Source organism: Urocampus carinirostris, chromosome 1 (genome assembly GCF_059441175.1).
Source record: "Urocampus carinirostris isolate Australia breed hairy pipefish chromosome 1, RoL_Ucar_1.0, whole genome shotgun sequence".
Taxonomy (NCBI): Eukaryota; Metazoa; Chordata; class Actinopteri; order Syngnathiformes; family Syngnathidae; genus Urocampus; species Urocampus carinirostris.
In genome coordinates, this window is record NC_142349.1 from 56,844,947 (window position 1) to 56,870,955 (window position 26,009).

Below are 26,009 nucleotides of genomic sequence, written 5' to 3' on the forward strand. Positions count from 1 at the left end.
TTTCCCCCGGGCACTCCGGTTTCCTCCCACTTTCCCCCCAAAAATGCATGTCAGGTTAATTGGCTGGTCCAAATTGTCCCTAGGTGTGAATCAGCGAGTGACTGAGTTCTCTGTCTCTATGTGCCCTGTAAATGGCTGGCAACTAGTTCAGGGTGTCCCCTGCCCACTGCCCAAAGATGGCTAGGATGGGCTCCAGCACCCCCGCGACCCTACTGGTGATAAGCCGTACAGATGATAGATGGATATTTAAACATAGTTTTGCTCAAAAAACTTTACTACAAAATAAATAAAAACATATTTAAAATATATTGTATGTTAATAAGCGGTGCAGATAATGGATGGATGGATATAAATGTAGATAGAGTATGTAGATATAAATGAATGCAATACATAGCTATAAATAAATAGTAGCACAACGGCGCAGTGGTTAGCGCTTGTGCGGCACATTTCATGTCATGGGAACCTGTCATGGGTTCAAATCCAGCTCCAGACTTCCTGTGCGGAGTTTGTATGTTCTCCCCGTGCTTGTGTGGGTTTCCTCCGGGCACTTTGGTTTCCTCCCCTATTCCAAAAATATGCATGTCAGGTTAATTGGCCGGTCCAAATTGTCCCTAGGTGTGAATGAGCGAATGAGTTGTCTGTCCCCGTGTGCCCTGCGATTGGCTGGCAACCAGTTCAGGGTGTACCCTGCCCACTGCCCGGAGATGGCTGGGATGGGCTCCAGCCCCCCCACGACCCTAATGAGGATAAGCGGTACGGCTAATGAGATGAGATGAGATAACAGAAAACAACACTTAAGCTCCACTCCACTATAAGTCAAGATATTATTTATTATATTATTATTAACAATGTTGCAAAAAAAGTCAAGCTTGATTTAATTATTGAATACAATTAAAATAAAAATACATTAATAAAATGTAAAATCGTATACCATTTGCAGAAAATATGGCTTATTTTAAGTGTACATTTTCTAGTTTTAAGACATAGACATATTTTTACCTAGTTGTATAATAAAATAATCCAATGATTAAACTGATTATCTGGATTTTTCTCATTCTAATAGGAAAATAAGTTAAAGTATCTGAAATAATTTAACTCGGAAAACATGTCAAACTATGTGAAATGCTAAGTTTTTTATTTATTTTCCCTATCTATTTTGGGTTGTTTTTGTTCTTCCATATCCTCCATCTTGCATTAACGTTTTCGATTTCTGTGTTTAATCAGTCTTAGAGACCATGATTTTTGTCCACATGCAATCACCCAAAACAAATGTATCTCAGCCAGTGTCATAGCTTGAGGCGTATTGACTGAAAGCGCTAGATAAGGTCAGCGCTGTCCCGATTTGGACAGGTTGGCTAGCGCTAGAAGTGCAAACAGACAGCAAGAACTACGTCCAAATGTTACGGCACATCTGTTTTCCTGGAACAGGGCGGAGCTTTCTGATAAGGTCACACAGAGGTCGCCGTGATGTATAAAGAGATATGCATATAGATAAGCGCTTCTTGCTAACCTTTAGCTGCCGCAGGTGCGTTGCTAGAGAGAGGGAAGGGCTTTTTTTAAGCTTTTTTGTCTACGTGCTGCACATTCAATATATTTTCCCATGGCATATGTATGAGTGATTAGTAAGGATGAATGAAAAAGGGCAAAAGTGCATTTTCTGTTTGGGCCAAAAGGAAAAATGAAATTTAAAAAGAGTGCTGAACAAACGATATTGAGATGACCTCACGTCAAAAATGAAGGGAGTCGTTTGAAAACAAACATAAAAGAAAATACATATAAAGGAAAAAATAAATCATATTTACATTCTGTGTGGATGCAAAGAGTGTTAAAATACTGCTGACTGAAATAAAAACTGATATCAATACTTGAGAGGATTTGTATGCCTTTAAAAGACATATTTGCTTTCAAAAAACAGTCCTGATGATTGATTTAGCAAGCGTAATTATGAGTTTGCCTTCTTCTTGTTTCTGGATAATCGCAAGCTTTGTTTCCATCCTTATCATGTTTTGCTTATTTTAGCATCAGTCTGAGTCCTGGGAGCCACAATTAATAAACACAGTCGAAAAAAAAATACATTATCATATCGCAGTCTCTTGCAAAGTCTTTATAGCACAACATTCTGAACTAAACTAAGGGAGAGAATGGTATTGTGGGAGGGAGTTCAGTCAATAGCATATTTATGAGACTGTCATGCAAACCAATAACATTTTAGACATTCATAAGGCACATAACTCGCACACTCATACACATGAAAACCCCAAAGTGTTTGGCCATACAAAATACTTTGTTATCTATGGTGGGGAAAACACTGAAGTGAGGGCCAAAAAAACATAATATTCCACATTGTAGCGTTAAGACATTGTAAGTTAGGGACGCCGTAACCCAGAGGTCCACTATATCACCTTGCCTTATTGATACTTGATCCCTTATTCCTTCTAATGCTCAGACTACTTCGTCTTAGCTTGCATAAAGTCTTGTACTTGATAATGAGTGGATTATCGTTTGCGTGCCGAAAGCCGGGCTGGCTCACGGGAACCGCCTCCCGCAGTAATGCTCTCGTGGATGACAGGCAGCTGGCACAAGTGGCGCACAACTGCGCCATAGCACTATGTTTGCCAACATGTTTTTGTGTAAACAGCAAATTACGTACGCTCAATCAAGTATTAAATTACAGCTGGTAAAAAGCAAAGGGACTTTTGTTTTCTGGCGTCCGTCATTGTTCCACGTTCATGTTTGGTCGCGCCTAATTGGCCGTTCTTCCCGGTAGGCCTCGTTAGCAGGTGTGCAACCCGCGGAAGTCCCGGAAACGTGAGTAATTTAAGACCTACTAAGAATAGTCCCTGAGCATTTTAATGATCTGCGGTGGTTTGTCCGCATTAACGAGAAAGAACCAGTTTGGCGGAATTCCAATTTAATTAAGGAAAGGAAAGTAAATGTCAAAACAAAATCCTTTAGCGGCACGGGTTGCTAACAAAGTCCACGACCCATGTCGGGTGTTTATATGTCAAAGATACGGGTGATTTTCTTTTTTTTTTTCCCTTTTTTGTTTTTTGAGGGGGGGGGGGGGGGGGGGTTGTTTTCTTTATAATTACCCTACCGTTTGCAAATGTAACCCACACATCTACTTCAAATCATTTGCCTGAAGCCTTTGAAAACTAGATTCATATTTGATTTTTTTTTCCACTACATTTATTTTCACTCCACTAACTGGTGAGTGTTTGGTAGCCTTCATAAAATGTTCTGAATTTGGTGCTTCACAGGCCTAAAATGATTTAAATAAAACAGTTTTCATAATTTTGTATTAGAAAATATATATCTTTTCATTTTACACGGGTGGTGAGATGTTTTCCCATCTTTGGTATACATTGCAGGTTATATATAAATCTATGATTATAAAAGTAAAGGATTTTTTTTTTTATTATTTTAGCTAAAAATGATTTTGCAGTGTCCCCCAGGATACGACAATCCATGCTCAGGTGGGGATCGCAAGGTGAAATTGTCGCATGGCGGTGGATAGGTATAGGTATATGGTTGCCAGCCAATCGCAGGCCACACGGGGACAGACAACTCACTCGCTCATTTACACCTAGGGACAATTTGGACCGACCAATTCACCTGAAATGCTTGTTTTTGGAATGTGGAGGAAACCGGAGTGCCCGGAGGAAACCCACGCAAGCACGGGGAGAACATACAAACTCCGTACAGGAAGTCTGGAGCTGGATTTGAACCCACGCAGGAGGTTCCCAAGACATGAACTGTGCCGCACATGCGCTAACCACTGCGCTGCCATCGTCGTCGTCGTCGTTGAGTCACTCAAGGCGCCTAAGGTAATCCATAGTAGCGCCAGACTCGCTTGTGGGAGGCTCCGTAGTTCTCCGAAGGAGAGGGGGCTGCGACTGTCCTGTGTCGCCAGGCCTGACGGGGTGCGACCCAAGCAAACCAAGCAGACGAAGCCTCTAAAGTCCTTAGTACGTTCGGAGAGGCCGGTGCATGATTTATGGAATCCCCGTGGGCAGGTAGTACAGGTGATTGGGGTGTGGTCGCAGCGAATGGTTCGAAAGCACCACTGGCATTTGGACTGGGGGCCAGGGTTGCTCTCGAAGTCGCCCGCCCTAAGAAGAACAGAGAGAGGAGAGTAGAAGAGAGAGAAAGAGAGGGACAGATAGAAAGAGAGAAAGACAGACAGAGTAAAATGCAAAAAGGGGGAAAAGAGAGTGAGAGAGGTGGGGAGAGAGTAGGAAAGAGAGGGATAGAGAAAATGAGAGACAAGAGTGTAAAGGGGGAAGAGAGAAAAGGAGAGACAAAGAAGGAGAGAGGACCAAGAAAGAAAGAGAGAGCGAGTCTGAGTGGACTGAGTTGGATTCGTAAGGCTCCCCCGGGAGAGAGCCCTTCGCAGGACACCACGGGAAGGTTCCTAGTCTTTGTCCTGCACTGCGCTGCCGTGCTGCCCTGTAACATATGTGTATATGATTAAATAACATTATATATTATTTGCATTTGTACTTTTTTGCTGTGACATGACAAAAGTGAGAGTAATGCTGTGTGTCCCTACTTTATATTTATTTGTTTCCATTATCATCCTGTTTTTGCTTCTACCTTTAGCATCACTGCGAGTCTTTGAATCCACAGCTAAACAAAGTCAAGTTTTTATATAATAGATTTTGGACGAAACAAAAAGGAAAAAGACACTGTGGGAGGTAATTCAACCACTGTAATCGAAACATCTGTATTGGGCTGTTACTCAAACTAACAGCAGATTTGCCATTTAATGTTGTGGACCAATAGCAAAAAAGGCATTTTACATATGTATGATATATGCAACACCCCCAACACCGCACTGTTTTAATCTTCTACGTTATTGGGCACGCTTAATTATGTGTTGTTTATGTCTTGTGGATGGGGGGACATGCTACAAGGACAGGCGGCCAAAAAACATCCCATTCCAATAGTAATGTGTAAACATCATAAAGTAGGAACCATGTAAAGCCCTGATTTGGGGTTCCTAAATCGCCTCTAGGGTTTGAATCGTGGATTAAATCTCTTCCCTATACTGTCCTTTGGCCAAGCTTCTCTCTGCAAGATATGCTTGTCGCCTTATTGCAAATAAAAATGACCCAAGCCAGTGTGGCAGGATGCGATAGCACCGAAAATACGCCGGCTGATGATGAGTTTGCCTACATCCAAGAGATTATACCCCGCCCGATCTTTATCACGCCTCAGCTACCAAAACACACAAACATCCCGGCGCACTTACCGTGTAAGCCGTGCTTCGAAGTTCGCCGGTGGTATCGTTACCGCCTGGCTCTTCAGAAGAGGCCAAAAAGAACCGGATGCGAGGTTACCATGGTGACTGTCTGCCCGCGGGGCGCTAGCTGTCTGCTAAGTGGGGTCCTTGTTTGGTAATCACACAAATGTCCACAGATGTTAATTTTTGAGGGTGTGCAGACTTGAATCTTCATCCCCGCTGTATGCATTAATTGGCAATTGAAAACTCCATCGTTTACATCTGTTTGTATTAAATGTAACATTCAATAGAATACATACGGACCTATTATCGACCTGTTTCTTCTTTTTGCCACCTTGAGCTTCCAAGCTTTCTTGTGTTCCAAGAAAAGCCAGGAGCAATCTTCCGAAAGTCTGAAGCTTAATTGGAAGATAGTTGGGTGTTACACAGGATGACTTACTTCGGTTTCTGAGTTGGGGAATCCAATGAGAAAGTGCTCTGATGCGGGGTAGACAAAATATTTTGTTAATTAGATAATCTGCTCCAAACTCCCTGAACCATTGATACAAACATAACTATAAGTAACTACAGATGTGTAACAGACCTATATCATATTAAGTAACAAGCTGTATTTACCTTTGTTGTGAAATGACTTGAGCTGGTACAGTGGAGTAGTGGGTGGAGGCAAGGGCGGGCTGGAGACAGAGGATTCAAATAGAACTCATTTTAAAACTTCGCCTTGCACTTCCCTAAGAAGATTCCCTTGCTTCAGTCCTTTGATAACAGTTCAAATCATTTACTGTAGCCATTTGTGTGCCTTCTTTGTATGTATTGAGAATAACAAGCTTAGTTTCCATGGTAATGATGTTTTTGCTTTCATATCTAACATCACAACAATTCTTTAGCACACAAGAGCCTGAACTGAATGACAAAAATTATTTGTGGGAGGGAGTTTAGCCAATAGTCCAGTTGAAGTTTCTAATGTCATGACACAAACCAATAGCGGAACAGCATTTTATGGGATGTTGACGAATAGCAGACAGGACCGACGATGGGGAACCCTGCCACTACAGATTCTTCTGTTGAACATTTTTTTTTAAACCAAAATGATGGCAGATGAAGGATGATAGCTATAGGTCGGAAAGCTTCACCACCACGATCTCCAGAATAGTGGTCTCGAATGACTAGCTGAAGCATTCTTAAATATCTCCACCTGTTCTCCAGGTGGCTCAACGGAGTGTGAAATGCAGTGTTTATGGAGGCGTTCAGGCTTTTCCATCTTCATTTTAGGCTCAGTTATCTTAAGGGATGAGCGCTGATGTTCTTTGTTGTAGACAGGTCCTGAATGAACAGATGATTAATTACAAAATGGGGGGAACCTCTGAACAAGGGTGCAATGACTCTTTCCAGCATCCTTTCATTCTTGATAAAATCAATCCCTCTACGCAGCTTCATTCCCACCACAGACCAAGTGTAGTGTCATCGTGGTTTTAACAACTGTTTGTGAGGTTGGTCGTGAACAGTCAGAAGTGTAAAGAGTGCAAAGAAAGAGCTCAGCACACATCCTTGAGGGACGGCAGAGCTCAGTGTTAGGTTGGAAATAAAGTCCTTAACCCTGTGGCAGAGGATTAAAGATAGTCCCTTAACTAGGATCTCTGGGATAATGGTGTTCAACACCTAGCTGAAGTTCAGGAGGAGCATCCAGACATAGGTGCTCCAGGTTGCTCAACGTGAGTTAGTGTGGTTTTTATCAGTGAGGCGATGACACCTTTTTTGGCTTTAGGGATGATCACTGATATTCCCTGGTGAGGACAAGTCCTAAATGAATGGGTGATTAATTACCAGGGGCTGAAACCACTAAACATTAGAGAGGGACCTCCTCACTGCACTCTTTCAATCATCCTTTCATTCCTGATAAAATCTAGCCTGCCTTCCTCTTCCTTTGCATTCCATTTTCATGAGAGATTAAAAGCCGACGACAGAGGGCAAGGAGAGATGGATCCTGACCAGGCTCTTCCAACGATATCCCCGCTTCGACCCCAGAATGCATTTATAATAGCGCTATCTTCCATAAAAGGAGAAGCAGAAGGGGTCTTTGAGTCTCTGTTGATCCATGATACCAATACTTTGTTTTTTGAAGTTTCTAGAAAGCCTTCGGCGGTTCGGTTTGGTTTCTGACAAGCCTTTGTTACAAAGCTAAGCCTTTGTTTCAAGGAAATGTACTTTGCCTTTCAATGACCTTGAAGAGAAAATGAACACCTGGACTGGTGAAGCATCTCATTACGAGGACGGTTCCAGGAAAATGAGCAGTGACAGATGAAGAGGGCCACAGAATACCAATGGACTTTATCCACCGGTGTCTATATGCCCCCTTTTGACCAAGAACTACAAAATAACTGTCTCCAAATCCTCATGTTGCTGCTGGTTGACCAGTGGAGCCGTCTCTTCGAGTGACAAAAGGCAACGAGGGGGTCAACTGGGGTCTTAACCTAATCATGAGCATGTCTGTGCGGGTGTTCGTGAATGAGGGTGGGGGTATATGGTCTATGTCTGACTGCAAAGACTGTGATCCGTCCCATGTGATGAATGAGGGGGGCTGAGTGCAAAAAGGGAGCAAGAGTTGCACTTAGGGGTCAGCAATGCTAAATCACATCTCGTGCCCCTTTGTAGGCCATGCACTTTCTTGAGCTAACATTAAGTCTAAACTGTCATTTATAGGTTCAGGATATTTAAAGCCCCAGTGTGTGTTAAATATTGACACCTAGTGGTGTAAATATAATATTCATATATAAAATGCATGAGCGTACACGTGCGCATATTACTTCATATAAAATGACTATAGTTTTATTATTTGTAAGTTTAGAAATGTGTAGTTATATCACACAAATTGAGACACTCTTAGGAGAAAGTCATATGTTTGGGGCCATTGTACTTTTTATTTATTTTGATATTGTTATATTTAGCTGCTCTGTTAAAATAAAGCTTGCTACGTCTTTCAGTGTCACTCGCCATTGAAGCACAGTTGAGTCCTGTTTTTGGACCATATTATATGCTCTATCCCACTGTTTCCTTCTCTAACCACTCATGTTCGCTACTAAGCTACTGGCTATGACTTGCCGCTAGCCGCTATTGTTAGCTGTTCTATGTAAATACAATTTATTTGTGTCACACCCCTTCCACAGCTTCTCATGCAAGCGAACATCGCTGAGTTCCGCGATTAAGAAATAAGGCACTGGCCATGTTTGACTTTTTTTTCCACTTTTTGCTTTCTAGCCACTCATATGAGCCACTTGGCTGCAGGCTCTGGCTCACCCCTCTTGTTACTGTTATCTGCATTGTGTAAATAAGGATCGCTTGTTACCTCTACAGCCGAGCCCAGCATGTGATAGTCGCAGAGTCCGTTGATTCAAACACCTGGCGCATGTCGCCTTTGACTTTTTTTCACAGTTTCTTCTCTAGCCACTCACGTTAGGTTTTATTGTTAGTTGAAGTGTGCTTTTTTGCTTTTTTCAGTTTAACTTCCACAGTCTAGTCCAGGTTTTGTGTGGTTACCATTTTCATTCTCTGTTTCCTTCTCTAGCAACTCGTGTTTGCCACTTGGCTGCAAGCTACAGCTCATCAATATTGTAATGGTTAGCTGCTCCTGCTTTGTACATTATTCCACAGAAGATCTTGCAAGCGAATGTCGCGGAGTCTGGTGATTCAGGCATCTTAGATGTTTCCAACTGTCTCATTCCCTAGCCACACATGTTAACCACTTCGCTGACAACTCACTGCTAACATTTTTTTTGTGTTAGCTGCTTCTTGTTAATAGAATGTTCATGGCACTGCAATGCCATTCTCTGATTTATTTGATTTGGGGTCATGATGCTTGACAAATCCTGCTTTTCTTTTGTAATATTTTAAAGGCGTTTTTAATTGCTTATTCAGCTATATTCTGAAGTTAGCCATTTATACCAGGTACAACCTACTCCAGCTGTTCTATCTTTTTATCTTGTTCATTCTTTTGTTGACCCTGTTTGGGATTAACACCAAGAAAGACAATATGAAAGTAGCCTTCCGAATTGTACAATTTGCTATCTTTTAGTAGTGTGCCTTCTTCTAATCTACATGCCTCTGCTTCATTTAAAGCTACAGCAACCTCCAATTGTGAATTATTACACACTATCACTTTAAGAAGTTTGAACCTCTTGATAGTGATTCATAGTATGAAATGATTAAAGTGCAGTTCAAACAGCGATATTCAATTCTGTTGAAGAAGACATGTAAAGTAAATTTCCCAGATGAATAACCAGTACATACATCTCTCGAATTCATTTCAGAGCCAAACGATGTAGGCCGTTCCGATCCATTTTCATCTTTGAGATCAATAAGTCATTTCCTGGTTCAAGCCATTTTATGTTGTTAATTTCAGTGGTTAACCTGCTAGCTATTGAAATTGATAATCGGGATTCACTTGAAGGGGTTCTTCGGGAACAGCAGGAATTATGTTTATTGCTTATAGCTGATTGGTCGAACCATGGTAGACCTGCCGAACTTTTACTCAATCACGGTGACAGATGAAATGCTTATCACTGTTGTGTGAAATATTCTGTCGATTTTTCAAGGTTTTAATTCTTACCAGAAATCAATTCTGGGTCATTCTGAAAACAATCAGAAATCTGAAATTTGCCGACCAGTTGCAATTTCCAAGATGAATAATAAGGCATCTCTTCAAATTAAGAAACAAATACTAATTACACAATAGACAATTGGACAATAAGATGTAAGATAGTAAAAATAATTGTCCTCAGAAACCTTTGGTCTTTTAAAATACTATTCTTACTTAAAATGAGCAAAATATTCACGTTCTGTATCATATTATTTTGCTCATCTTAAGAACTATTTTTTAATTCTTTTTTTACTAGAAACAGAAGTTAAAAAATGGGCATAAATCTATCAATTACATACATTTTTTTAAGGTAAACTGATTATACTGTATACGAAATATAATAACTACTCTTTTTTTTAAATAAAAATGAAAACAGATATAGATAAAATGAGCAAATGATTCAACTCTTCCGTATCATATTAGTATCTCAAATAATTAATTCTGATTTTACTAGAGATATACATAATTATGCAAATCATATTTTTTAAACTGCATTTAATAATAATTTAGGAATATTTTTAAAACTTTTGTTTGGATTAGCTCATTGTAAGTGGTTTTTTTCCCCCTTATACTAAGAAAGAGTGGTGACCAATTTCATATCATTTTTTGAAAGCAATATATTGATTGCATATGTTTTATATATGAAGTAAAATTGATGATATTTTGAAAATTAGTTTGGTATTTTGTGTAAAACAGGAACAAGTAAAAATTAGAAAAATAATTTAGCTATATCTTCAGTATATTTTTCTTATTTCACCTAGAAATAGAGTTAACATATTTTGTTTGTTCCATATTATTTTGCTAGTATATATATATATATATATATATATATATATATATATATATATATATATATATATATATATATATATATATATATATATATATATATATATATATATATATATATATATATATATATAATATATGTGTGTGTGTATATGTATATGTGTGTGTATCTCTCTCTCTCTCTCTCTCTCTCTCTCTCTCTCTCTCTCTCTCTCTCTAATTGGATAGATAGATAGATAGTCTGTTTGTTTTTGTTCTCCAAATTGAGAGCCTTGGGATTTTATTATTTTAATTCTGATATCGACTTTAAAGCTTTGCCATAGTAGTGAGTCGAACACAGGTAAAACTCCGTGTACTATTACCATGATTAGGTTGAGTAGGAAAGCCATTCCCAAGGCCATCTTGTTCATAATCCTCGTCTCCGACTGCCCCCGACTCCCGGCCGCAATTTTTCATTTTATCCTTCTCGAGCCTGCTCGTTCTTCTATGACAGCCTAATGCAATTCTTATTCTGCGCGGCCTATAAATCCCACGCCTCCAATTAATGGTAATTCGTACAGCCGGCGTTTCCAACGCAGGCTCGCAACGTGACACGGTGCCGGCGGGTTCGAACACGTATGATGCATGGCTCGCCGCGTGCACTTCATTATACGCTCGGCAAGGACTGATCGGACCTCGGAAAACAAATTCCCGGCTATATTCTCGGGCACGTGTTGCTTTTTTAACACTGTCTCGTTTTCTAGCCACTTATGGTAGCCACTTGGCTACAGGCTATTACTCGTTACCAGATGCTGTTCTATTGTTAGCCGTTTTAGCTTTGTCTACTAGTCTCACTCGCCTTACACAGTTCAGTCCAGCATGTGATGGTCTGAGATTACCTTAATTCAGGCAATTTTGATATTTTGTCCACTGTTTCCTTCTCTATCTACTTTTTCTTTAGGCAATGGGTTGCCGATAGCATATAAAGTTGTTTAGAGTTAATAAAGCATGCCTTTGCTATCTTTTACTTGCCTTGTTATAGCTTCTCCCCCAAATCCGCTAATGTTAGCACACTAACCAGATCTGACCAACTAATCTTTAATTTCAGCCGCTGGGGTTCCGACCAACTGGCCAGTTATTTATTTGTTGCTTGCCTGGATAACACCAGAAAAAAAGATAAAGTACCCAAAAAAAAAATAAAAAAAATAAAAACCTATTCTCGGAATGAGTAAGATGTTATGTCAATAGGGGAAGATGTATTTATTTTTTAATAATGCCTCAAATTATTGTCACTATTTTGCTATTATTTAAAGAGAGGACTCCACATAATGAATAATGGATTTATCTATCGAAGATGCAAATTAGTGATTCAAAATTGTAATACTAACATATCAAATTTTCATAACCGATCCCTTTTGTAAACAAAGAAATAACATGGCTCTTAGTGTCCTTTTTTCTACAAAAGTGTTTTAGAATAGATATTTTCTAACAACTGATTCATTCATTTATTTATTTGTTTATTTCATACATTTTTCAAAATAATGACCAGAATTTTTGCCACTCGTTTTCAAATCTGTAGAGAAAAGCCGGTCGGACTTCAAAAACCAAATCCCCATCTGGAATCTGACTCTTACCATTACAGCCATAAGCTAGAACAGTCGTCTGCAACATTTTCTGTACCATGGACCGGTTAAATATCCCAAGAAATTTAGTTAAAAGGGGAAGGAAAAGTGGAAAAACAGTGATAACAACAATTGAGTCGGCGAAGGAAATGATTGTGAAACACAAAAATGTTGTGACTTTATATAGTATATAGTATATAGTATATATAATGCCTGCCATTGAAATAGTTGCATGAAGGCACAGTAAATCAAAGCGGCGCTGCCACGAGCGGCTGCCTTTTCCAGCAGCTGCCCTATTGTTTTATTGTCTGCTCCTATCTTCGGTGTTTTTTCTTCCCGTTTTGACAACTACACTATGGATTATTTCTATCCTATGGACATGGGTTTTAGCGCACAAAAAATGCGTGTATTCTAGGAATTTCAACTCCTTGCCCTGAAGAATTCTCGTGCCGGCGTGATGAAGGGGCCTATCGTGGAAGAAGAGCCGGAGCTAGCGAAGCGGCTAGCGGCATTATAAGTCTTCGGTACCATCCGTAATCATGGTAAATGCGAACTCACGACCAAATAAGATCATCGAGTGCTGGTGGAAAACATCGAAGCGCACAGGGAGCGCAGTTGCTGTGTTTTGCGGAAACGTGGCTCACGTTTAGCATTCCGGACGCTAACGTGTAGCCACCCGGAGCTACCCGGAGCAATTCCGGCTTCAACGCCGCTAAACGGAGACACGAAAGCCGGGGGGAATCGGAGAGGAGGCGGACTTGCTAACACGAGGTGGTGTATCCCTGGATTTTCACAAAGAAAAGTTTTCCATCTGCCGCGGGGATGTCGAACTTTTGGACTGGCGTGACGTCATCCACTCCGCTACATGCGCCCCTAGGGCATCATGTTTATCTGTTAATAAACAACGGGGTAGACTGCTGGAAGTGTGAATTTCCCTACGGGGATGAATAAAGTATCTATCTATCTATCTATCTATCTATCTATCTAAATGGTTTAAAAATGTAATATTTATTTATGTTTTACCTGAACTGTATATAGTATATAGTTCTGCATTCTCCTTTAGTCTCACTCACCTTCCACACCTGAGCCCTACACGCATTGGTCGCCTAGGACAGCTAGTCAGACATCTTTGAAATTATATTTACTGTTTCCTCCTCTAGCCACCCACTTAAACCAATTGGCTTCAGTCTATGGCTCGCCACTAGCCTCTATTTAATAGTCAGCTACTCCTGCTGTGTCCTTTAGTCTCACTCCTTCCACAGCAGAGCCATGCATGCTCTGGTGTCCAAGTACCATTATCCAGGCTTATTTGGTATTGTTTCCACGGTTTCCTTCGCTAGCCACTTATATTAAACACTTGACTGCAGGCTATGGCTCACCACTAGCTGCATATATTATTGTTCCTTTGAATAAATCTTGCTCTTGCAATCTTTTACTGGCATTTTTGAAGCTCCTCCCGCTAGCAGCTTAAGTTAGCCACTCACACCAGCTCTGACCAATCTATATGCAATATATATAATTCCATATTTGCATATTTTCTAAGTAATGAGTTTAATGTGTGTTACTTTTTTTGCTAATTAGTGATTTAAGATTGTAAAAATAACGGGAAACCGGTGCAAACTTTGTAATGACCCAAACTCAAACCAGGACTCGTCCTCAGTGGAGAAAGCTGTCCAGAGTTGCATCTTCAAGCATAAAAAAATTGTCATGAATTTAATAATTTTGTAAATAAATAAAATGAGGTTAGTATCCTTCAATTTGTCTTCAATCATCTTTTAGAGGATAATGTTTAGATAACCGTGATTTCTAGTATTTCAATTCCAGCCTTTAACAGCTGCAATACGGTGCAAATGAGCACATATATTGTTTTGTTCTTTACAGACTTTAATTTGTCAGCAATAATCAAACCATCGGTGTGGCCCACGCACAGCCCGAAGAAGTCGGGAGTCATTAAATTTTCATAACTCCCCCCGTGAGATTCAACAACGTCATCGCGTCAGCAACGTCAGCATGCCGGCGTAACCATTAAACATTTATCGCACTTATTACAGTCGGTAAATCCTTCTCCGTCCCCGCTCGTCCATTCTTTCGGGATGCCACGGTAAACAAATGAGGTTATTGCCTCCGTCTCAGCGTCGCTATCATCCGCAATCATCTCTGTCCTCTGTCTGCAGCCGTGGCAAATTAACAGCTAATGCCTTGGTGGAAACCCTGACGTGAACGTGTGGCCGTCACGCGGGAGCTAAATCGTAATCTTATAGTTGTTGCGAAAACAGAGAAAGGCCAGTGCTGCATATCGATGCAAATCCGATTATGGAACTGAGGCTATTGACACTAACAAAGATGTTATATAATGAAATTGTGAATATGCTTGATTGCCATTGAGTTTTTCGAGAAAGGTTGTTCAAACCTCACATTGTGTTTGTTGTTAAAATCGTCATATTGGAATATAATATTGTGAATATGCATGATTGCTGTTGTGTTGGTCATAATTGTTTTCTGTTGTTGGTGATCTATTGACACTAACAAAGATGTCATTTAATGAAATTGTGAATATGTTTGATTGCTAATAGGATTTTCGAGAAGGGTTTTTCAAATCCTCACTATGTGTTTGCTGGTAATAACATCATATTGGAACATAATATTATGAATGTGCTTGATTGCTGTTGTGATTGTCATGATTGTTTTATTTTAATATTAGTGTCAATAAATTTGTTCAAACCAAAAAAACCTCACTTTGTTTTGACTTTTGGTCTTTAGTTTTTGTCAGTTGATTGTGGTTTTCGAAAAAAAAAATGTGAGTGGTCAAACTTTATAATTGGAAAAATAAAATGTACAGTAGATACTAGGGATATGACATTAATCCAATATAGATCTTTAGGTGAAATTGTCTTTTTAGGGGTGATGGAAACCTTTGGTAATTGGCTAATGTTTTTCGAATCTGGTGCCCCATTTAAAAACCTTACAATTGTATAAACACATTAAACAAAATGTTTAATCAAAAAGTGATTGAAACCTATGGTAATTAGCTACTGCCTTCTGAACCCCAGATTAAAAAAAAAACATTAAAATTACTAAATAGTATAGAATAAGTACTACTTATATGTAACATACGTCTTTATGCTTAAATAGCATGATGAATAAATAAACAATATATACAATACCATCCATCCATTTTCTGTACTGCTTATCTTCAGTAGGGTCACGGGGTGCTGGATCCTATCCCAGCCATCCTCGGGCAGTGGGCAGGGGACACCCTGAACTGGTTACAAGCCAGTCGCAGGGCACACAGGGACAGTCAATACAATATATATCAAATAGATATGATCATACATTTAATATATGGAATATATAAAATACAATAGTTTCATAACAATGTATATATTTTATAAATATAAATTCCATACCTTTGCTGTGAAATGATTTGAGCTGGTCTAGTAGAGTAGCAGATGGATGCAGAGGGGGAGGAGGAGACAGCATATATAAAAGTAGACATGTTTCAAAATACACACATATGTCATGACCTTGGACCTGGGAACCTATGGCTCACGAGTAAGATACGGCTCTTTTAATGATTACATGTGGCTCTGACATAACATTTTACTATAGCACTTTTATATGTGGTGTTCCAAAGTCAAGTAGTTAAACCCTGTGTTCTGTGCCCCAGGGCTCTAAGATTTGTAATTACTGCATTTCCTTTTTTGTGCTGTTCTCAACAAGATTTACTATGAATTGCTTTTATGTATTTATTGATTTATTGTCAAAATAATTAGGACTTCACAATCATTAAAAATAGAAACAGACCTAAGATCCTAATACTAGAAAACGGAATTGTCTGATGTCTGTCAAGATCTATTTCCATCTACGCTTCTGCTCGAATTGCGTCATCTTCACGGATTTATATCTCGATCTTTTCCTATTTTCTCCCAGCATGCCCTCCGGGCACTTTCAAGTCGACTCAGGGTCCCGGCTTATGTCTTCAGTGCCCTCCCCACAGCCGCTCTACCGCCGAGGCCGCTACCATCTGTGTCTGTCGCAACGGTTACTACCGCGGTGATGCCGATCAGCCGGACCAGCCCTGCACCAGTGAGTACACGACCTGATGAGAAGCTTCTGACAGCGTGCCTGCAACACCACATTTGCGTCAAAGCGCTCTAGTTTTAGCTGCAGGGTGGACAAATGTTTTTCGAGGTCATGTCTCGTTTGAGTTGTGTCAATTCAAGAATAGAATGGAATCACTGTAAGGGATTTAACCATCTCTCACTTTGGAAAATAGTATTAAAGCCCCAATGTGTAACATTCAACCAGTAGATTGCATGGTGTTGTCTGGTGAGAGCAAGGGCCAGTGCCACAGAGCACAGTGTGGCGGCAGGATGCCGGAGAAACATGGCGACGACCTAAGTGTAAAACAGCACCTTAAACCAAATGAGAGTTCTCATTTTGTAACAACCTTTTTTTTAAGCCAAAACAAAATTTGTCCATGTTAGCTCTGGTGTTTTCTATGTTCATTTTACTATTCACAAAACCTAAAACCAGTCCAGTAGCTTTTAATAAGAAAAATCATAGATCGAGAAATTTAACATTTGTATGTGAGTTCATTTATTTTAGCCTAATATTCCAATTATTGTTTTTTTTACTGAATGAAAGTTTTTGTTCCAGCTCTAAATATTACACACTCTCCCTTTAAATTCCAGGCAATAATGGATTGATCGTTTAAGAAAGCAATCAAAATATATATATATTTTTTTCTAGAATAAAAACTGCAAAAAATGGTTTTGTTTTTAAATAACTTGCTAAAATAATTCAACTCATTTGAAATAAAAAAAATTAACCCATAAAATGAATTAATTTTGTTTTAAATAATTGACTGATACTCTGTTCCATTTGCCTCAAACGAGTTGTTTTGCAGCAATAGGGACACTTTTTTTCTTTCACAAAAAATCCACAAAAAAAAAAAAACTGCTATCCATCCAGTTTCTACGTCGCTAATCCCCACTAAGGTTGGTCCAAACAATCTACAGGCAGTGGGCAGCAAGACCCTGAACTGGTTCCCAACCAGTAGCAGGGCCAAAAGACTGCTAACATTGGTCTTTTTTGTTTTGTTTTAACTATTCAAACTAATCTTTTTTTCTAATGGAAAATAGAATACACACCTCATTTACAATAAAAAAAGACCCCTCAGAACGAATTATTTTAAGATTGTTTCTTTAATTTGTTTTGCAGTAAAACCTCCCAAATTTGTTGTAGATGTGTTTTGTATTGCACATGAAGCCACAATGTTTTATTATTTTCAAATAACTCAAAAAATCAAATTAAAAAAAAAGTTTGTGTTATGAAAAAGCTTAGTCTTGCATAAATCGGGGTAATGTTTTAAAAATATCTCAAACAAATTAATTCATAAAACAAATAAAATTTATTTTTGAGATAAAAACATTGTCATGCCCTCAGAAGATTGTCGTTCTTTAACTGCCTCATTATTTTTAATAATTGTCCAGATTTTCAATTGGATATGGTCATGCAAACTTGGGATGGTAGAAATGTTTGTTTGCCTCTTTTTTGATAATCACAAGCTTCGTTTGCATGGTCATCTTCTTGCTTTACCTTTTAACATCCCAGCAAGCCTTCGACGAACAAATACAGTACAAAAAATAATATTGAATAGCCATCTGCAAAGCACAAAAGATTGACCTAAGAAACAGAAAGGCATTGTTGGAGTGAGTTCAGCCGATAGAATGTCGGCATTTACATGATGCCATGACACACCAATACCAGACAGATATCTTATAAGATGTAACCCTACATGCACAACCTTGCAAAGTTTGAATTTTGTAGGCAGCCTCCCAGTGTGGAGTTTACATGTTTTCCCCAAGCCTGCGTGTGTTTCATGTAAGCACTCCGGTTCCTCCTACATTTCCAAAGGTTAATTTGCTTGTCCAAATTGTCCCTTGGTGTGAATGAGCGAGTGATTTGTCTCTCTCTGTGTGCCATGTGACTGGCTGGCTACCGGTTCAGGGTGTCCCCTGCCCACTGCCCGAAAATGACTGGGATGGGCTCCAGAACCCTCGCAACCCTACTGAGGATAAGTGATGCAGATAATAGGTAGATAGATGGATGTGGGCACGCAAAATTATATTTTTTCGACCACTTTCTACCACGGAAGGGGAAGTCGTCTAACTCTTGAAGCTCATCTTCCAAAAGTAAGTTAAACTTAACTTTTTTATCTCTATAGAGCACATTATTTTATGAAATGTTTATATTTTAGTACAAAATAATACAGCTTACTCATACAAGCCTTAAACATACTTATATCAACCTTAAACATACAAAATATAGCACTTAAGCAACTTACAAACAAATTCAACTTACCGAATGACCGTCCGGAACCTATCTCATCTGTCTATCAGATTTTAAGTTTTTATAACACAGTGGTTGCTGAAGGCACTTTTTTGTAATTAAATTTCTACAAGAGAATCTAATAAACGTTTTTATAATCTCCTCAAATAAATGCCGGGCTGCACAGCTGTCTGCTTGGCTGTTCCAAGTTCTCCCTGATGAATTCATCCACACTTTAGGCTTTGGGGCTTCTCTCATTATTCCTGGCCTCCCTTGGCACAGTGCAAAAGACATCTCTGGTGAATTTGCGCTCGCTCCATCGAGTATGCCATCTGTCTGCGCCTCCAGGCACTCAACAGCCCCCAAGCCGGCTTTCCAAGAAGTCCCGAGTGGAATTTGTTGCACTCTCGTGTGTTTGCTACAGTGTAACTTTAATTGTGTCCTCTAGGTGATTGCACAATGCCTATCTAAGCTCGTTCTGTCATGATTATCGAAGCAATCCCCTAAAAGTAGAGACGAATGAGCTTTATTTTATTGTGTGTATGTATATATATATATATATATATATATATATATATATATATATATACACAGAAAATTAACCATTATAGGATAGTGTATGGAAACAGAACAAAGTTGATTTGGGTCTTAGGTCTTTTCAGGGTTAAGGCACAAGAAGTTGGGTTATATTCATATGTTTATCTTAGTGAGGCTGGCCTCCAAATCACCACATTTATTGGAGAGGATTCCTCCATCTGAAGATATAGTTGAGTGTCATCTACGTAGCAATGGAAACTGATATTATACTTGCGAATCATGTCACCTAATGGAAGCATGTAAATGCTGAAAAGAAGGGGGCTAATTACTGAACCCTGTGGAACACCACAGGTAACTCTAAAGGGCTCTGATGTAATTTCACCATCTTTAACACAATACATCTTATTTGAGAAGGAGTTTTTCTTTGCCCTCATCTATGTTTCAGATCAGGGGATTATGTTATTAAAGTCTGTAGTTTGCAATAATATGTGGTTTGTGCAGCCCTCTGAGACTCGTTGTGATTAAGGGTTATACAAATTAACATGACTTGACTATAGAATTAAAATACATCAAAGCTACTCTAACACAGAGTCCATGGCACATCACTACTTCATAATGCTGAATCAATAACTACTTGTAGATCCAAGTGAACAGAACATGAAAGGAGGTGATAAATTATTGGCTTGTGTAGCAGCCTTGCTATTTTGCAGTGGGGCTGAAAGCTACTGGACTAGTTTTGAGGTTTTGTGAATAGTAAAATTAACAGAGAAAACACCAGAGCTAACATGGACAAACTTTGTTTTGGTTTACAAAAAAGGTTATTTCAAAATGACACTCTCATTTGGTTTGAGCTGTACAAGTTTGTCAAGAAAGTTTGGTTAATTTTGGTCCGGTAAACCTGTTTTATTTCTGTTGAAGTTTATTGACAGGCCATTTATTCTCATATAAGTCATTATATCTATAATTAGTCGCAAGATGTAATTGTATTTGCCCTAATAGAATTTTAGAATCAACCTGAATCTTTTGTAAAACCAAAGGCAGAGTTTTAAATTCGACAATATTAGTCCAGTTCAAATATCAATTACAAATCAAAATAAATAATGAGAATATAAATAAGCAAAAAGAAGACACTTTTGATGTCCTCCCGTTTAGGGTTTCCCAATATCCATCGTCCAAGAAATGTATCTGGGGGTGAAACATGGCCTTTGGAAAACATCAACAGGAGAATTATATAGAGTATTTTTAAGAAATGAACCACAACAATTTCGAGTCATCAATGTGTCGAGGAAGGAACGTAAATTGGTGGCTATGTTTAGTGCCATGCCAGGAACATCAACTCCTAAACTGCTAAATTTACACACTAAAATAAAAAAAGATCTGAAAATATATTCCACACTTGTCAATTATTAAAAGGAAATCACAAATTACTTTTAAATGGTAAAATGTATTTCCATTAGCAACATTAGCTCAAAATGTCACAGCAACTTTTCAAAACTGCGAAGGTGAAGAGAGGAAATAAACTCATTTAGTTTGGTTTTTTGTCCTTCATGACTCACACTATCATTGGGTGGAGTCCAAACGAAAGTTTTTTTTTTTTATACATATTGCATTCTTACATGAATCGAATGCTAACGACACGTGCTATGGTCTCCACAGGATTGTTTGCATCTGCTCACATTTGAATATTCTGTTTCTTTACAAATCTTTATTGAAACAAGAAGTTATAAATCACTTTTTGCTTATCTTAAAGATGTTGGTCGTTTGGTTGGTTGGATCCCTTAACCACTAAGGTCGATGGGGAACGATTTACTGTAGTTTGTCTTGGGCAAGTACAGCCTGGTGGCGCCCATCCCTCTCCAGGACAACATATGTTTCCACCCGGTCGTGATAACCACAGCTCTACGGAAACATTTATAACAATGTATTAGTATTGATATTTCTGTGTCAGATCAGGAGGCTTCTCCTGCTATTGGTAACTATGGAAACCAGTACCACCTAGATCACATGGAGGACCAAACCCCTTCCGAAAAAAAGAAAAAAAGCCTGGAGAGGTATAGGCGCTGCCAGGTTGTACTTGCCCAAGACGCACCACAGAAAATGTTGCCCCTACAGCCCTGGTGGTTAAGAGATCTGTGCATAATCTATTTCGATAGATTATTTATTTTTATGATCGAATATTTACAACAATGTGTTTCCTATCAATTTGTAATATTTTAATTAAATAGTGACCTTTTTTATTATTGCCTTTTAACAGAGGTTACAATCGAACTAAACAAATTATGAGAAGCAACATGGTCTATGATATAATGCCAGTTGGTTTTAACTGAACAAAACACAGGAGATGATATGCTAGGCTCTGTTCAAAATTCTGTAAGGTTTTCATATCTACTGCTGTGCACCAAGCGTACCATACAGCCATATGCTGGGAAACAAGCAAGCTACAAAATCCCAAGGGCAAAAACTGCAAATCCATTTTATCCGAATATTCCATGGCTCTGTCATGACCTGTTCATGTGACCACTTTCACTTCAGGTGGTCCAGTGAAGAGCTATCATCATAGTATCGAAGTCTTACACGGTATTTGTGGGATTTGTTGCCCTGTTAATGCTGTATTTTTCGCTCACAAAGGTAATAAGTGTGATATATATTCCGGTGATATTGATAATTTAGTAGAATGTATCAATACTTTATTTCCCGGACCATAAGTCTCTCCATAGTATAAATCGCAATAGCCGAAAAATGCATAATGAAGGAAGGAAAAAAACGTGTATAAGTCGCATGAGTTTAAGTTGCATTGTTAGGGGTATACCTGATAAAATCCGACCCTCAAACGATCCATGTCTTGAAAGGCAATTCAAAATAAAAATAGAGGACAGGGTACACTAACGTTACAGGTGCACGTAGATGCATATTTTAGACACGCTCTTCTACAACAACGGAACGTATTAAGAGTTATTCATCACAAAGAACATGCTTATCAAACTATCATTTTCACTCTAAATCACTAAACCCAATCAAAGTTGCACCCTTTGTGTCACACTGGTAAACAACCCCTGGTAGGTCCCGGAGCGAGACCAAATGTCTGCTTCCTCTTTTCGCTAAGTCTAGAGCTCCCTCTTGTGGTTTAGTGTTAAAATAGCACGTGAAGAAATATAAAGTACCAGTAATTGCAAATAAAACACACTGATATTATATTGTCCTAATGGTTTCAAATAAGTCTCACAGTATAAGTCGCACCCCCAGCCGGAATTTTTAGAAAGCTCCGACTTACGGTCCGAAAAATATGCTAATATGTTTCTCTCTAATGCCAGTCAAGTCACATTTATTTGTATAGCCCTGAATCATGAAATGTTTTAAAGGACAGCACAGGCCACAAATACACCATCCCCTGATCTGAAACTGGCATGTGGGCAAGGAAAAACTAAACAACCTCAGCATGAGGAAAATAAGAAACCTTAAGAGGGGGTCACATAAGAGATAAGGGGGGTTCCCTTACAGGATGCTAGTTTACCAAGTATCCTCCCGTGGCAAGCTCAATTGCAAAATTATATATTTCTTAACTGCCTTATTGCACACCCCTGTACTACTGGTAGTCTAGGGGTAGTGTCAATTACCTCAGAAACTGTCAGGTTCAAAATGATCTCTGGATGAAATAAGAGACTTTTGAGTTACAATCAAACTCGATTAACCATGAAAAGCAAGCACATTGAAACAAGGCCAAATTGCGTTCTTGGATTGCGATGAAATAATCCCACGGACTGAAGTGTGACCCTCTTTCTTATACAGTTTCATAGATTTCTGATTGGAGGACAGAATTAAACATGTGCACGTAAGCGCATTCTGATTGGTTTAGACAGGAATCACATATTTAAGTGCAGTAGTATAATGTTGGTTGCTAGGTGGCGTGCGAGTATAATAAATGATACATCACAACAGTTTATTGTAGATTGTAAATAGATAGGAGTCTTGATAAAATTACCAGTGGCCTCCAAATTGTAGGGACAAAGTTCCTTTGGCTTGGGAAGCTTATGCTCTTGACCTTGGAGGCGCTCGCTCCATAAAACAATTCGAAAACTTAATTGCACAATTATTGAGTAAATCTAAATGTATACAAGTGAAAATATAGAATATAGTACACAAGGCCCACTGAGACCATTATTTCCCCTTACAGAAACACAACCCGGGTTTGAATATCGTTGCATATAATGTATCACGATTTAGGTTTGCAATGATTTTCTTTTGATCAATCAGCTCAAATAAGGAAATATCGTGTAAACTTTGTATACACACACTTATAAATACTGTATGCTTTTCAAATCGTATCTGTTGTATTCTGAGGTATATAAGCTGCATCGGGTTATAAGGCACCCTTTTACAATTTCTGGCCAGTTTGGAGTTTTTAGTAGAGGTCGACCAATTTTTGGGCAGGCCGATTATCGGCACTGTTATTTGGGAATTTGCCGGATACCGGTAACGCAATATTATGAAGCTGATATAACCGATGTTAAGCACAACACTGAGCAACAGCCAGACCGAGCCCTTTTTTTGTTCTCCTGCCTTCTGTCTCTGACGCAACCAACCCCAAGCTGTTCGGTTGGATAAGAAACCGGGGGAGCCTCTAAAGCAAGAACTGCCCACTCTGCACTGTCCGCAGTCACAGACTGGAGTGAATGTTTTCCATGTTTGCGAATATTTTTCACATTCACAATTAGCGTACTTTTCTCTCCACCCCCCTTGTGACCACCCTTACCTGAAATGTTGAGTAAATGTTCTCAACATGAAGCGACGAACACACCGAAGCGGTAAACACTGGTGTTGCAATCGTGGTTTGTATAATGTGTTTATTGACGAGTATTGATTGGCGTGAATAAGACAAAAGAGCAGTCGTTGTCTATGAAATGAGTTCGAGACATTCACACGAACGTCACTAACACAAAAGGCGAGCCAATGTAGCTGAACGCTATAATAGTCACGACCAGGGGCGATTTTAGGTTCCGAGTTTTGGGGGTGCTAAGCACTCAGAGTGTTATGTGTTTTTGCCTTTACACCCACATCCACATATAAACATCTTTCAATCATTAAACATATTAATCATGTAATTTAAAAAAGGAATACCTAATAAATAGATAAATAAATATTCGACCGCCGTTTTTATTACGAATAAGATAAGAATTCAGTTTCATAAAAGTCAGTATCAATGTTTTTTTTCCAATAGTGAATGGTTATTAGATTATCCATCATATTGTGATACTGTGGTCAAAGGATGAGGAGAAAATACATAATTATTAGAATACATCTTAACGCGGTGCTAAATCAAATAGACTGAACCATTTCAGAGCCGGGGAGTGTTTGCAATGCTGAGTTTTTCACGTTTCTTAATTTTCCTGTATTTTATCTTTTAAATTTTGTGTTTTCATCATATTTAAGCTATTTAAGCATCATATTTGCGGGGGGGGGGGGGGGGGGGGGTGTTTGGGGGGGTGCTTGAGCCACCCAAAAATGGTCTAGTTAGATCAATGTACACAACCACGACTAGTAGTGCACAAGTAGGCTTTATATACTATATTAGCCATGTGCTATAATAGCCTTATTGTAATGGATATTTATTGTTTGTAGTTGTAGTTGGGGCGGCAGTAGCTCAGGAGGTAGAGCGATCGTTTTAGGATTAAGGGATCCCAGTTCGAATGCCGGCTTGTCCGTGTTACATGCCGAAGTTTCCTTGGGTAAGACACTGAACCCCCAATACCCCCAATAAGCAGGTTAGCGCCTTACATTTCTGCACAGATCACGGCCGCTATTGGGAAACGTGAAGCACAATGTAAAGCGCTTTGGGAAGTCATTGACTTGAAAAGCGCTATATAAATGCAGATCATTTCATTTCATTTCATTCACTGATAGCTGTAACCAGGGCTGAGAACCTGGGTTTTTTTGATTTCTCCATGTAAACCAACACACTTATTTGTCATGTGAAAGTGAAAGATTATTCATATTAGTTGTGTTGAAATATTTGTAATACCTGTCATTGTTTTCATTGCACTATTGATATTCTATTTGAATTCATAACATACAATATTTGTTGTTTTTTTTTGCATTTTTGAAATTTTTTATGTCAATTTTTAAGTGTGTAGAGCAAATATATATCGACCCCTAATACTAATAATCAATATTGTATTAGTCCTAAAAAACCCATATGCTCAATCCTTAGTTTTTAGGTATGCCTAATAGAGAGAAAAATACGCTATTGACAGTCCCAATTTCTCACAGTAAAGATAAATCAACTTTTCAACTTCTTTATTTGACTTCGACGTTGCAATTCTTACGCAAAGAATTCTCTGGCATATCCAATGCTTCTCCGTCTGCATAGCTTAGCTCGACGCTCCATCTCAGAAGGAGGTCGCCAGTGAGATCACTTTGCTCAAAATCTCCTGACCCGACCGAGCCCGATAAGAGTGACGGCAAAGCGTAAATCAGGCGGCAGAAGCTCAAGCGCTTTTCATAGGCTGGTCCCCGTATGCTCCAGATCGCTCTGATTAGCTCGCTGATGGATGGTGCGACGCTCGGCTCTGTCAGCGGGGGGCTCCGCTCACCTCGCCCCGGGGGACAGACCAAGCCATGTAATCTCTTCACGGACTGAATCTAGCATCTTCCGACGGCTACATACTGGTTGTGGTCATCTGGAAAGACCTTCTTTGTATCCTCGATGCTAACCGACTTTGATGCTACGTAACCTAAAGTGCTAAGTAGCTGGATTTAGGAAAGACAAAATGCACTAATTGTGCTATCTGTAAAGAGAGTTGGCCGCGTAACTAAAAAAGTTAGTAGCTAGAGCTACTAGCTACTTCATTTTAAATGTACTTGCGATACACCCCATTTT

The 26,009-nt window shown here is 39.1% G+C and overlaps 1 protein-coding gene across 2 annotated transcripts in view; it reads left to right on the forward strand.

Moving 5' to 3' along the window:
* Positions 1–26,009, forward strand: part of LOC148376338 (ephrin type-B receptor 1-B) — a 247,142-nt gene that overhangs the window by 112,988 nt on the left and 108,145 nt on the right. For both annotated transcript variants that reach the window (XM_088346429.1, XM_088346436.1), the window contains exon 4: positions 16,196–16,351. In XM_088346429.1, the coding sequence (XP_088202555.1) occupies positions 16,196–16,351 (156 nt within the window). The remainder of the gene's footprint in view (positions 1–16,195; positions 16,352–26,009) is intronic.